This window comes from Aotus nancymaae, unplaced genomic scaffold (genome assembly GCF_030222135.1).
Source record: "Aotus nancymaae isolate 86718 unplaced genomic scaffold, 86718_ANA_hifiasm-v0.15.2.pri h1tg000011l, whole genome shotgun sequence".
NCBI lineage: Eukaryota > Metazoa > Chordata > Mammalia > Primates > Aotidae > Aotus > Aotus nancymaae.
In genome coordinates this window covers 78,000,228-78,015,499 of record NW_026988422.1, presented here as the reverse complement: position 1 = coordinate 78,015,499, position 15,272 = coordinate 78,000,228, and the positions used below count along the sequence as shown (strand labels likewise).

At 44.6% G+C, this 15,272-nt stretch overlaps 1 protein-coding gene across 1 annotated transcript in view; it reads right to left on the bottom strand.

The window, feature by feature from the left end:
* Positions 1–6,810: 6,810 nt before the first annotated feature.
* The window catches only part of LOC105721265 (putative serpin A13), a 29,474-nt gene continuing 21,012 nt past the window's right edge, over positions 6,811–15,272 (bottom strand). Inside the window, 1 exon segment of the mRNA XM_064374532.1 lies at positions 6,811–6,897. Coding sequence (XP_064230602.1) covers positions 6,811–6,897 — 87 coding nt within the window.

The following is a 15,272-nucleotide window of genomic DNA, read 5'->3' as shown; positions in this document are numbered from 1 at the left end:
TCAAGCCTCACCTGAAGCCTGATGATCTTTGGACTTTTCAGTTATGTGAGCCAATAAATTCCCCCTATAGTTTAAGCTATTTGACCTGGGTTTTCTATCACTCATAGCCCAGCCTCCTAGCTGATATACCATCCTTCCACTCCTTGGGGCTGGTGCAGACCCACCCTGCTGTATGAAGATGGCGAGGGGTTTCCGTAGGTTTGAGATACTTTGCAGTTGCTCCCTCAATGATGCCTCTGGCCTCCAAGCCTCCAACACACCCTGCTTTCCTGGGCAGCCTACACATGGGCCACTCCTGAGTCCCTGGGCCTTAAGCCAACCCTCTGGTTTTTGCCTCCAACCAGAATTGAGCTTTGCCATGAGTGTTGGGAAGCCTGGATCCTCCAGCCCACGAGCTCTAAATTCTGCAGAGGAAACATCTGGGCCCTTGGCTGGCCCCAGGGTGCACACCGCTAAGTCTGCCATAAGTCACAACAGCATGTGGAGCGTTTTATTGCAGTTATGAATTATGGATATGGCCTGGGCTGTGCACTTCTCATTATTTTTTTCCTGCTGCAATTAAGCCACAAATCATACTTAAGAAATGGAAGGGTGACCGAATTAGTCAGGATTCGTTCATAATAGGCTGACCCTGGAAAAGTCATCCAGGAGAGGTCAGATGTTTGCCAGGTCCCAGGAGCACAGACCAGGAGACAAACCGTGTCTCCTCACCCAGATTTCCAGGTTAATGGACTTTGTGCATCTGAGATGTTCTCGCTGTGTAGCTGCACAATTAACCCACTCGGTACCTGTATCCAGCCTCAGCCAGACAGCAGGGAGACCCTAAGGAGACTGGATGAGAACGGAAGCTGACTTGGTCCTGCTTCCTGGACCAGCAGCTGTCAGGCTGAGGATCAGCTTTTTGATTTTGAGAGTGAGCAGAGCTGAGGAATGAATGGGACCAGTCCCAAGCGCTGAGACTCTGGGATAAAAGGGTTTTTACCCTGCTGGAGTGAGTGGGCCTTTCCCATTTTTAAATTAACTTTTTATTAAAGTAGAATATATACATAGAAAAAGCACACACCTGATGACTTTTCAGTCTGTGTAACTGGCAATCAGATCGACGCGAGAGCACGCTGCTAGAGAGAAGAGGGAGACAGGCTTTCAGCCCTGAGCGGCTCACTTGGGGACAAAAGACGCATAAATAGTGCTAACCCAGATGAAGCCAGGGTACAGAGGCACCAGCACCCTGCCCTGTAGGCAGGACCACCCACACTATCATCTACTGCTGACCACCGGGACCTAGCTCTTACCTCCCGGGATCTGGTTGAACTTCCTGGCCCCCTGGCAGTTGTGGAGGTCAGGTGACCTGATCCTGAGCTGGCCAATCAGTGTGAGTGGTTTCAACCTGGGTCATTTCTGGGGGAAAGATCTAATGGCTGGTCTGAGACTCTCCAAACCTCTCTCACGCTCTGCAATGGTAATCAGCAGTGGTTGAGAAGGGGGCCACGGATGGGGGAAAATGTGGAGCAGAGCCCTTGGCTGACCTCAGGGGACAGACGAATGAGTGTAGTTCTCTTTTAAACCTCTGGGATTTTAGGGTTGATTGTTGGCGTGGCACAACCACACATATTTCTACTGACACACGTCCTAGTTCTGCTCACCCCTGGGGATGTGTTTTCTGATAACTGTGATATTAGCTGGTACCCAAGGCTGATCTTTGTGAGTGATAACATACCGCATTTAGCAGTTGCTGAAATCAATAAGATAAGTGGTGGCTGGTATCTTTATCTTCCAGCCACCACAATAAACATGGTGACAATTGACAATGTGCCATCTCTGAGCCTACCCCTCCCCATTTTCATGACCTAGCCGGTGATCCGCCCCTGAGCTCTCTCTTAGATCTGTTTCTGGTTCTCCATTCTTCACCCCCACCTGGGGTGAGGCCTTGCTGAGGGCTAACCTAGATGTCGCCGTGGCCAGGGTGACCTCTGCCTCCAGCCTTGCCCTGACACCTGCCCTCAATCCCTCCCCAACACCACATCTTCCTAAAACACAAATCTGACCATGGCTACCCCACTCCACTTCCCTCCTTAAAGTCCTCTTATGACTCTGAGTTTACAATAGGGCTTTTCAAGTGAGGCAGCGTGCTCCCGTAGTAACATAGGCTGACTCTAAGGCCAGACAGTCTGTGTTTGATCTGAGCTCCACCACTTGTCACCTGTGTGCCATTGGGAAAGTTACTCACCCTCTCTGTGTCTCTCCTCCTTCATTTATAAAAGTGAGGCTACTACTAATAACAGTGGATAATAATAACACCTGCCTCATAGGTCATGGTGAATATTAAATGTGTCAATTAGTTAAGGTGCTTAAACAGTGTGTTCCAGTTATCTATTGCTGCAACTATAAAATACTTCAGGCCAGGCACAGTGGCTCACGTCTGTAATCCCAGTACTTTGGGAGGCTGAGGTGGGCAGATCACCTGAGGTCGGGAGTTTGAGACCATCCTGACCAACATGGAGAAACCCCATCTCTACTAAAAATACAAAATTAGTTGGGCATGGTGGTGCATGCCTGTAATCCCAGCTACTCAAGAGGCTGAAGCAGGAGAATGGCTTGAACCCATGAGGTGTCATTGCATTGCACTCCAGCCTGAGCAATAAGAATGAGACTCCGTCTCAAAAAAAAAAAAAAAATCCCAAAACATAGCAGCTTAAAACAAAGACAATTATTTTATTATTGTCCTTCACATTTCTGGGGATTGTTGGGGCTCATCTGGGCAGTTCTCCTTTAGTCTCTCATGGGTTTAGTCAGAAGCTGGCTAGGGCTAGACTCATTTCTGGGCTTCCTGGCTTGCCTGCCTGACAGATGATGCTGACTGCATACTGGGGTCTTAGCTGAGTGTCCAGACCGTAACACCCATACTTGGCCAAGACTCACTCAGCTGCAGCACCCACACTTGGCCAAGACTTCCTTCCAGCATGGCGGCTGGGTTCTAAGACTGAGAGTCCCACGAGAACTAGGTAGAAGTTGCATCCACTTTTATGATCTGGCCTTGGAAGTCACACAGTGTCACTTCCACAGTAGCCACAGATTCACGGCCCTCTTGATGCAGGAGCTGTCAAGGTCACGTTGTAACAAGAGCCTGTGTGATAGAAGATTCTACTTCGGCCACCTTGGATAATACAACCTGTGGCACAGTGCTGAATGGCAGGGCTATTCTTATTGTTGTTTTTTAATTAATTAATTAATTTATTTATTTACTTTTGAAATGGAGTCTCATTCTGTCACCCAGGCTAGAGTGCAGTGGCGTGATCTCAGCTGACTGCAACCTTCACCTCCTGGGTTCAAGAGATTCTCCTGCCTCAGCCTCATGAGTAGCTGGGACTACAAGTGCACACCACCATGCCCAGATAATTTTGCATTTTTTAGTAGAGACAGGGTTTCACCGTGTTGGTCAGGTTGGTCTCAAACTCCTGACCTAGTGATCTGCCCACCTTGGCCTCCCAAAGTGCTGGGATTACAGGCAGGAGCCACTGCACCCGGCCCTTCATTGTTTTTTTTGAAATGCAATCTGCATTTGAAAGTTCAGCAGTGTGTGAAAGGGTTAAAGACAGAACATCCTCATCTCAAAAAGTACCCTCTAGGCTAGGCACAGTGACTAGTGTAGGAAGTGGGTGCAGAAGCCCCCAGCTCAGCCCTCAGGAAGCTCCATGAAATTGTTGGGTGTCTGCAGCACCCAACGGAGAGCCACTGGGCTCCAGAGTCAAGTCTGGACTCTAGGGCTGCATACGGATGCTGGCACTTGGCTCCTATCTGTGTCTCTCGTTCTAGCTCCTGTTATATCCCGACTATACCAATCAGAATTTTTGGTTACAAGTAATAAAACCCACTCTTGTTAGATTAGAGAGAAAAGGAGATCATTAAAGGATGTTAGCAGCTCTCAGAGCCTTCAGGAGAGCCAGGAGTGCAGGCCTGGAGTCTCTTGGGTAGGAACAACAGCCATATTCCAGCCCAGTGGAGGGCCCAGTGCCTCTGCTGCCAAATAGAGACAGGAGGCTGGTGTGGGTGATGGTGGACATGGCGGTTACCACTGGGATTGCAGCCACCCTCGCCGGAGGGAGCCTGCAGGGCGAGTCCAAGAGCCACCTCTGTTATTACACCACTGGCTTCTAAAATGAAGCCTCCCTTCTCTGAGTCTGATTGGTGGACTCAAGGCCACATGGCTGTACCCTAGCTGTAAGGAGAGCTGGGAAATGTAAGGCCGGTTGCCTTGCTGGGAGCCAAATCGACACACCGTTCTCTCTCCACACCTGAAAATTACGTCACCATTCTGAGCGCATTACTCAGCATCTGGCCTCTCCACGTGGGCTCCCCACACCCATTTCTGCATTCCAATCTCAGTCCTGCACTCATCAGCAAACTATGCACTCGGCCCCGCTGAAATTTTGAAAAATCCCACCAAAGACCTGCCCTATGGCAGCTTGCCCCATATGTCCTCAACCAGCCCACTTGCCAGTAGCCCGGCTTGGCTGCCAATGGCAGCTCGCCTCGTCTGTGCCCAGTCCTTTCATAACCAATGAGACTACCTCTGCTTTGTTTCCCCCACAGCCGATCAACTACCTCCACTCCCTATAAAACCCCACGCCCCAAGAAGAGAAGCGTGACTTCTAAAGACCATAGAACCTCGCCTGGGAACTGAATAAATTGGCTTTTAATTTCCTTACTCCGGTCTCCGTTTCCTCATTTAACTCAGCAAGAAACCTTACAGGAAAGAGCTGCTGGCTTCTACCTTGGGAAGGCTGGGACTCCTAAGAGGGGAAGCTGAAATACAGGAAGTTTGTGCAAAGGCTCTGGGAAGTTAAGGAGCTGCACACAAACGTCCTCCATTTCCACATTGGTCCCTTGCTGGTCCCAGGAAAGTTGTAATGTCTCTTCGCCGGCCTGGCTCCCTCTCGTGGCTCCTTCTTGACCTTGTTTCCTGGCAATCTCAGATCTCTTTCCTCCTCAGAGCTCTGCCTGTTCCTCCTCCTGCCCCTCCTGTGTTTCTGCCCCACCATCCCTATGTCTGCCTGTTCCTCCTCCTGCCCCTCCTGTGTTTCTGTCCCACCATCCCGATGCAGACCTCCATCCCAGCATCCACAAAAGCCACCCGGTCTTCCACATTTTCATGTCTGTCCTTTCCCCAGACTGAGCCCTTAGGGCAGGCTACACCTTTCCCCTCTCCAAGTCCGGCATGGGTAGCCACGGACCGGTGCACAGTAGGTGCTCTGCACGTGGGCAGAGGAATGAATGGTGAAGTCCACGTCAGAGAGCCTTGTGCTCCCACCTCAAAGGCGGGGACCTGGAAGCGCTTCCTGGGTCTGAAATCGGGGGCTTCTAAGTGAGCCCACGTTTGTGATGCTGATGTTCTTTCCGTTCTCCACGGAAAACTATTCCAGGAGGTCTTTCCACCTAAGAGAATATTTGAGGCTCGAACCAAAAGGAAATATCCCAAAAGGAAATGGGAGCTGCTCCCTGGCTCAGTCAGGGCCTCTCGATGGAGGGGCGACCCTGCTTTTCTGACAGTTTCCTCCCGAAGGGTTAGGGAGTCGGTAAGAGGCTCAGGCTCATCTGGCTTCCTCTTGATTCCTTCCGACCTCTCAAAGAGAAGGGCCTTGCTGTTGGCAGGAACTAGGAGTGAATGTGCCACTCCATGAGTGATTAAAAGCGAGGCCTTGGATATTTGTGTAATGAACTGGGAGTGCTTTCCACTAAGCTGTCAGGCGGTTTCTCCAATCAACATCATCTTCACATTTAATGGCAGATGACAGTATTTACATAAAAGAAAGGAGAAAAAAAGAAGGCATATGGACGCCCCATCCCTGCAATCTGTCTCCCTTTCGCTCCTTATTTTCCATCTCCTTTAGCATCCACTGCTGGGTACTAGGATGAGCCAGGCTGGGCCTGAATTTGGGTTGATGTGGCCGATGGTCCAGAGGTCGGTAGTGCCTGAAAGCTGGAGATGGGATCAGAGGACAAAAGGTCAGCCTTAAAGGTGGGGAACAGGTGGGGTATATGTGTGTGTACAGATGTAGATATTACTTGTCCCGTAATTACTCCAGTGATGCCTGTCTATGCCCTCATCTCAAAAAGTACCCCCTAGGCTAGGCACAGTGACTGACCCCTATAATACCAGCACTTTGGGAGGCCAAGGTGGGTGGATCACCTGAGATCAGGAGGTTGAGGCCTGCCTGGCCGACGTGGCAAAACCCTGTCTCTACAAAAAAATAAAATTGGCTGGGGGTGGTGGTGGACATCTGTAATCCCAGGGAGGTTGAAGCAGGGAGAATTGCTTGATCTTGGGAGGTAGAGGTTGCAGTGAGCCAAGATCAGGCCACTACACTCCGGCCTGGGTGGTGGTGGGAGGGGGGCAGAATGAGACTCTGTCTCAAAGGAAATATAAACAAATAAATAAATAAATATGCTGTTTAAAGTAATCCTGCCTGGGCAGGGCCTTACCTCCAAAAGCCCCCAAACTCCTTGGGCATCAGATTGTCCCAAAGTGCGTGGGTCCTGAAGCTGGTGGTCACACCGGTCCAGCCTTAAGCCTCACAGAGCAAACTCCATGAGGTGGCCAGGCTTCCTCAGTTTAACCCCGGCACATTCCCCCTCACTCCCGCTGTTGCACCTTCACAGTGCGGGCGCTACTGCATGGGCCGGCCGGCCCTGCCTGGCCACCCCGTTCCCCGGGCATCTACAGAGCACCGTCTAGGTCCTGGGGAAATGGCGCCTTCTCCAACCACCTCCACCCTCCCTCTCCCCCGACTCCCCATCCCTCCCCCTCCCCCGCTATGGTTTCTCCGTGACAGTCATCTCCATCTGATACAGTGTCTGGTCCTTCCCTTCATGGTTTTCTTTGCGGCTTGTCTCCCCGCACTAGGAGGCAGACACCCCAGAGGCAGAGGGGTTTGGCCGTTCTGCTCACTACAATAACCCCAGCTCCTAGACATTCCTGTTTTGCAGCAGGAGTTCAATAAAGACCAAAGAGTAAAGAAATACAAGCCGTTCCAAGCCCCAAAGATTTTCAGCTTTCTTGTGTCGCCAGCCTCAGTGGCTGCAGAATTCCATTTTCTCCCACGTGTTTCCTACCTGATGTGGCAGGTGTAGGTTCTTGGTGATGAGTGCCTCCTCCCCGTTCGAGACAGGCTCTTTCTAGGCCCAAGGTAACCACGCTGTAGACTTTAAAACATTCTGTGTTACTTTCTCTTTAATTCCTTCCTTCCTTCCTTTCTTTCCTCTCTCCTTCCCTCCCTCCCTCCCTCCCTCCCTCCCTCCCTTCCTTCCTTCCTTTCTCTTTCTTTCTTCTTTCTTTCTTTCTTTCTTTCTTTCTTTCTTTCTTCTTTCTTTTCTTTGTCACTCTTGTCCCCCAGGCTGGAGTGCAATGCTGCAAACTCGGCTCACTGCAACTTGCACCTCCCGGGTTCAAGTGATTCTTCTGCCTCAGCCTCCTGACTAGCTGGGATTAGAGGCATGCACCACCATGCCCGGCTAATTTTTTGTATTTTTAGTAGAGAAGGGGTTTCACCATGTTGACCAGGATGGTCTCGATCTCTTGACCTCGTGATCCACCCGCCTCGACCTCCCAAAGTGCTGGGATTACAGGCGTGAGCCACCGCTCCTGGCCTAATTTTTGTATTTTTAAATAGAGACAGGGTTTCACCACATTGACCAGGCTGGTCTCAAACTCCTGACCTCAGGTGATCTGCCTGCCTCAGCCTCCCAAAGTGTGGGATTACAGGCATGAGCTACTACGCCCAGCCCCTTTAATTTCTTTTTAAGGCTGATTTAAGTTCGGACTTTCAGAAGTTGATGGTTCAGTTTTTTGCTTTTCTCTATTTATTTTGTTTTTCCAGGATTGGTGACTGCAAGAACGAGGACATCCTCCTCTGTTTTTTTTCCTCTGAAATTACTGAATTTTGCATCACTAGACCTGAACTCACCTCTGAATTCCTGACTATTATTTCTAGCTGCTAATAGCACATCCCCACCTGCATGTGCAGACTACAAGATCGAGGCGGGATTTCGACCTGGAGTCCGGACGAAGGTGGAGCTGCCCCGGCCTGCTCCTTTCCCTACGCCCCGCCTGGGAGTTCCTCGCCTGTAATTCTATGGAGCCCAGGGCTCAGAGTTAGAAAAACAATATTGTACATTTGTTCCCAAGATCAATTCCAGTTGAATTAGAAATCTCAACCTAAAAACAAGGACAAAAAAAAGTTAAAGTCTGTAAGAAAATAAGTGCTTACTCATCTGATCTCAGAGTGCGAAGGCCTTTCATACACATTGATCTGCATAGTTGATATGTGGTAAGCAACCCAACAGGCACCTGTGCATGTCACTGAGAGGTACATTTCTCATCACTCCCAACCCCCACACACAAACTCTGCACCGCCTCCCCAACCTCTTACCCACAGGGTCATTGTTTTAACAATTATTGCCAGCTTTTGTGTATCCTTTTAAAGGCATCATATGTGCTTTTTAAAAAATTTGGATGCATATTGCATACACTGTTTCATGTCTTACCTTTTTGCCACTAAAATCTATCATTTTTTCTTTTCTTTTCTGAGACGGAATTTCACTCTTGTTGCCCAAGCTGGAGTGCAATGGCCGATCTCGGCTCACCACAACCTCCACCTACTGGGTTCAAGCGATTCTCCTGCCTCAGCCTTCCGAGTAGCTGGGATTACAGGCATGTGCCACCATGCCCGGCTAATTTTTTGTATTTTTAGTAGAGATGGGGTTTCTCCATGTTAGTCAGGCTGGTCTCGAACTCCCAGCTTCAGGTGATCCACCTGCCTTGGCCTCCCAAAGTGCTAGGATTACAGGCATGAGCCACCACTGCCAGCCCCATTTTTTTTTTTTGTCATGTATGGAGATTGGTATCTTTCTTTCTAAAATACAGTTTAATATATTTTAATAGCAAACCTGCAGGAAGAGCACAGAAGGCAGACAACATTAAAAACATGTACTTGCAATGTAGGACAGCTCAGTTAAAAAGGCATAGTGTGTAGATGGAACTGCTATATGATAAAGACGCTACAGACATCGCTTAGTGGCCATCAATAAGAAATTTACCTGTTTTAAAAAATATAAATGCTCTCATTGTCCAGGAAACTTTGACATGTTTGTTTATAGTTGATGCTAAGTTGAGCTACTGAAATTTATTCACCGAAACACTCTGATTTGTGTTAATGCTTTACTTCTCTGCATTTATGTTAAATATTCACAAAGAAATAAAAATCGAAAAACTGCCAATTCTTGATTTCTGACCTTGTTTTTCCACAGTTGCCAAGTAACCATATACTTAGGTACTTTTAACCCCATGGGAAAAATATTGAATGCTCAGAACTACCTACAAAAAGGAAGAAGATTTTTTTTAATGAAATGTTTGCCATCTTAGTGGATTCTTAAGTGTGTTATTCGGGAAAACCACAAGCTAGCTGACTGTCTTTTGGCATAATTGGTACAGATTGGTGTCTTCAGAAAGGCCAACCAACTAGTCATAATAGCAAATACATGAAATCAACTTAAAGGCTCATCAATGACAGATGGAATAAAGAAAATGTGGTACATATACACCATGGAATACTATGCAGCCATAAAAAAAGAATGAGGTGGTGTCTTTTGCAGGAACATGGATGGAGCTGGAGGTTATTATCATAGCAAACTAACACAGGAAAAGAAAAATCAAATACTGTGTATTCTCACTTATAAGTGGGGCTAAATGAAAGAATCTGTGAACACAAAGAAGGAAACAACAGACACTGGGGCCTACTTGAGGATGGAGGGTGGGAAGAGGGAGAGGAGTAGAAAAGATCATTGTTGGGCACTGGGCTTAATACCTGGGTAATGAAATAATCTGTACAACAGACCCCACGACACTAGTTTACCTGCATAACAAACCTTCACCTGTACTCCTGAACATAAAAGTTAAAAAAAAGGAAAAGAAAAAGTCTCCCAGTAAAGAAAAGTCTGGCAGTCGATTCGCTGTTGAATTCTACTAAACATTTAAGGAAGAACTAGTACCAATCCTACTCAAACTATTTCAAAAAATGGAGGAGAGGATATTTTCAAACTAATCCTATGAAGCCAGTGTTACCCTGATACCAAAACCAGACAGTCACATCAGAAAAGAAAACTACAGGCCAATGCCTCTGATGACTATTGATGCAAACATTCTCAACAAAATACTTCCAAATTGAATTCAAGCATACATTAAAAAGATTATTTATCAAGAGCAAGTGGGATTTGGCTATGGGATGCAAGGATGGTTCAACATACGCAGATCAATCTATGTGATGCACCATACCAACAGAATGAAGGATGAAAACCATATGATCATCTCAATTGATGCTGAGAAAGCATTTGGTAAAATTCAACATTCCTCCATGATTAAAACCCTCAGAAACCTGGGGATAGAAGGAACATACTTCAACATAATGAAAACAATATATGACAGACCCACAGCTAGTATCCTACTGAAGGGGGAAAAATTGAAAGCCTTTTCCATAAAATTTGGAACACAACCAGGTTGCCCACTTTCACCACTGTTATTCAACATAAGTCATGTTTCCCAGGCTGATCTCAAACTCCTGGCCTTAAACAATCCTCCCATCTCAGCCTCCCATTTTTGTTTTAAAAAGAGCCGTGTGTGGTACAAGCTTGTAGTCCCAGCTACTCCGCAGGCTAAGGCAGGAGGATCATTTGAGCCCAGGAATTCAAGGATGCAGTAAGCTGTGATCATGCCACTGGCCTGCAACTTGAGTAATAGAGCAAGGCTCTGTCTCAAAAAAAAAAAAAAAGAAAAAAGAAAAGTAAAACAAGTATTGGCAAGCCAAAAAACAAACAAACAAACAAACAAACTCCCCCCCAAATGCATTTATAGCAATATTCTCCTGAATCAAGTAGAGAAATTTGAAAAGTAAGTGGTTTAATGGTAGACAGTAGAATACTTGATAAAATTTAATATTCATTCTCAATTTAAATTTCTAAACTTCTTTTTAAATTGGGAAAATTAGAACATCACACTTACGTCCCATTCCATGGTGACTGCTGTATTTCAGATACTGTGCTTAAATTTGGGAAAGAAAAGGATACCCGGGGTTATTTTCATTTGTCAACATTGTTCTTGAATTCTCATCCAATGCACTTCTGTATAAAGTAGAAATAAGATACATAATTGTGGGAGGAAGAGACAAATTTATATTATTTGCAGCCGGTGTATGTCAAGAAAACCCAAGAGAGCCATCTGAAAAGCTATTAAAAAATAATAAAGTTTCAATAATACAGCCAGATACATAATAAATATGCCAAAGTCAATAGTTTTTTTATATATACCAGTAATAACAGATGAGAAGACATAAAGAGAAAATGAGATTCCTTCCCTAATAACAATAAAAAATAAAATATCTAAGAATGGCTCTAAAATGATAATGGAAGAATCCATATGAAGAGAAATATAAAGGTTTAGTATGGTCTATAAAAGATTTGAAACAATGGAAAGAACATGATCCCAGATAGGAAGACCCAACGAGAAAAAGATGTCAATTCATCCCAAATTAAAGAAGGAGCTAATGCAATAGCAACCAGACAAACAGAAGTGTTTTATAACTTGACATAAGTGATTATAAATTTACACTCCTAAAAAGTTAAAATAGCTAACAATTTTTCAAGCATACAAGGGTAAAATATAGCCAAGCTCCATTACTTGGGAGGCTGAGGCAGGAGAACTGCTTGCAACTGGGAGGTGGAGGTTGCGGTGAGCTGAGATAGAGCCACTATACTCCAGCCTGGGTGACAGAGAGAGACTCTGTCTCAAAAAAAAAACAAAACAAAAAAAAAACCACACACATTATAAATCATTATCAATTAAAAGACTGTAGTGATGGTGTGAGAAATCCATTCAAGAAAAAGCGAGCGTCTATTTATCTGCAGCTCTTTAATGATCTTGCCTCTGTCTTCCTCCTTCTCTCAATTTCTGCTAATCTCCGTGATAATCCTTAGCACCAATTCAACAAAAGCACAATCTACACACGTCCGCAAGAGACTGCTTGAGTTTTTAAATTGGTTTCTGATTATAAAATGTTATATATTTCAATAGCCAAGTGCGGTGGCTTACGCCTGTAATCCCAGCACTTTGGGAGGTCAAGGCGGGCATATCACTTGAAGTCAGGAGTTCAAGACCATCCTGGCTAACATGGCAAAACCTCATCTATATTAAAAACACAAAAATGAGCCAGGTGTGGTGGCGGGAGCCTGTCATTCCAGCTACTTGGGAGGTTGAGGCAGGAGAATCACTTCAACCCAGGAGGCGGAGGTTGCAATGAGCCAAGACATTGCCACCGCACTCCAGCCTGGGTGACAGAGTAAGATTCTGTCTGAAAATAAATAAATAAATAAATAAATAAATAAATAAATAAATGTATATATTTGGAAAATGCAAAAATTAGAGCGATGAAATATTCACCACCAATATCACTACCTGGAGACAAAGCCTGATATGCTTTTGTAGATGTTTTTCATGTTTGTTTCCAAGTAAAAAATAAAACACAAGTGATACAGCTATATGCGGCAATAATTAGGATTACAGTGTTTATACAATTTCGGCTGGGTTTTTTTCATGAAACAATTATTTTACAGTACTTAAAATGGTCTATTTATGGATATCATATAATATGAAGCAATAGTGTGCTGATAAATGTTTAACAACAGACAAAAAAAAAAAACCAAATAGCAAGAAACAGAGGGTGGTCTCTAACTCCAGCAGCCACTCCTCGAGCTTGCTGAGCTCCCACTGAAGGAGAAGGGGTAAGAAAGGGGATCTCTATACTGTAGCTTGCACAAAACCGGTTGCCCGCAAATCCACCCGCAGTTAAGCACCCATGAAGCCTCTGGCTACAAAAGCCTCTCTCAAGAGCGCGCCCTCTACTGGACAAGTGAAAAAACATCAAGCTCACAGGCCCAGAACTATGGCATTCCGTGAAATTAGAAGTTATCAGAACTTTATATTCGCTAACTTTCTTTCCAGCATCTGGTGCGAGAAATTGCTCAAGACTTCAGATCAGATCTGCACTTCCAAATCCAGCCATTGTTACTTTGCAGGTGGCAAAGGAGGCCTTATCTGGTTAGCCTTTTTAAAAAAAATTGTAGGTACAAGATAGGTGTATATATTTGTAGAGTACATGAGATATTTTGAAAGAGACATGCGATGTGAAACAGTCACATCATGGAGAATGGGGAATCTCTCCCCTCAAATACTCATCATTTGTGTAACAAACAATCCAGTCGTATCTTTCAGTTATTTTTTAAATGTACAATGCGCACGTATTATTGACTATAGTCACTCTGTTGTGCTATCAAATTGTATGTCTTATTTACCATTTCTACCTATTTTTTTTCTAACCTATTAATCATACCCACCTCAGCCTCACACTACCTTTCCCAGCCTCTGGTAATCATCATTCTACATTCTATGTCCATGAGTTTTTTTTTTTTTTTTTTAGATCTCACACACAAGTCAGAATATGAGATGTTTGCCTTTCTGTGATTGGCTTATTTCCTTTAACATAATGATCTCCAGTTCCATCCAGGTTGTTGTAAACGACTGGATCTCATTTTTTTTTTTTTTTTTTTGAAACAGAGTCTTGCTTTGTTGCCCAGGCTGGAGTGCAGTGGTGCAATCTTGGCTCACTGCAACCTCTACTTCCTGAATTTAAGTGATTCTTCTGCCTCAGCCTCTCAAGTAGCTGGGATTACAGGTGTGAGCTGCCACATGTATTTTTTGTAGAGATGGGGTTTCTCCATGTAGGCCAGGCTGGTCCTGAACTCCTGACCTCAAGTGAGCCACTGGCCTTGGCCTCCCAAAATGCTGGAATTACAGGCATAAGCCACCATGACTGGTCTCTGATTTTTTTTTTTTAATGGCTGAATACTAATCCATTGTGTATATGTACCACGCTTTCTTTATCTGTTCATCGGTTGATGAACACTTAGATTGCTTCCAAATCTTAGCTGTTGTAAACAGTGCTGCATCAAACATGGGAGTGCAGATATCACTTCACTATACTGATTTCCTTTCTCTTGGGTACATACCCAGCAGTGGGATCGCTGGATCCTATGGTAGCTTTATTTTCAGTCTTTTGAGGAAACTCCAAACTGTTCTCTATACTGGTTGTACTAACTTGCATCACCACCAACAGTATACAAGGGTTCCCTTTTCTCCACATTCTCACCAGCATTTGTTATTGACTGTCTTTTGGATATAAACAGTTTTAACTGGGGTGAGATAATATCTTACTGTGGTTTTGATCTGCATTTCTCTGATGATCAATGATTTGAGCAACTTTTCATATGCCTTTTTGCCATTTATGTGTCTTCTTTTGAGAAATGCCTATTCACATCTTTTGCCCATTTTTAAAATCAGATTATTAGATTATTTTCCTATAGAGTTGTTTAAACTCCTTATATATTCTGGTTATTCATCCCTTGTCAGGGGGTAGTTTGCAAACATTTTCTTCCATTTTGTGGGTTGTCTGTTCATTTTGTTGATTGTTTTCTTTGCTGTGTAGAAGCCAAAGCATTTAGATCATAGGCACGAGCTACCTTGCCTGGCCCTTAGTTGGTTTTGCATGGATGTTTTATATAAATGAGACACATGCATGTGTGTGTGTATCCAAAGTTCTTTGTGTGCAGGTCTGTCCTAACATTTTGGGATCTTAAGACTATGAATAGAGGCCCTCGGATAAGAGTATACAGAGAAGTCATAAACCATGTGTGTAAACATTTAAGAGCTGTATACTGGCCAGGCGTGGTGGCTCGCACTTGTAATCCCAGCACTTTGGGAGGCTGAGATGGGAGAATCACTTGAAGCTAGGAGGTCAAGATCAGCCTGGTCGGCATAGCAAGACCCCATCTCTATTTATATGTTAAAAATACTTAAAAACAAAACAAAAAGAGTTGTATACAAAACTAGGGAACCACTAAATAACATGGGTTTTATCCTACCTTCTCAAATGTACTTGTACAATGACAGAACAAATATTCTACGAAGCTATGATTTTCTTATGACTGAAAGTTGGCAAAATATTTAAGAAACTGAATCTAATTGTTATAGTTCACATCTGGCTGTTATGATGATGAACTGTCAAGGTTTGGATGAGAAATGTAATGTATAAACACAAAATTCTTACATTAGCATATATTTATTTTAGAAAGTATTTTACTCTTTCATTTTAGTGAAATCATTAATTACATTG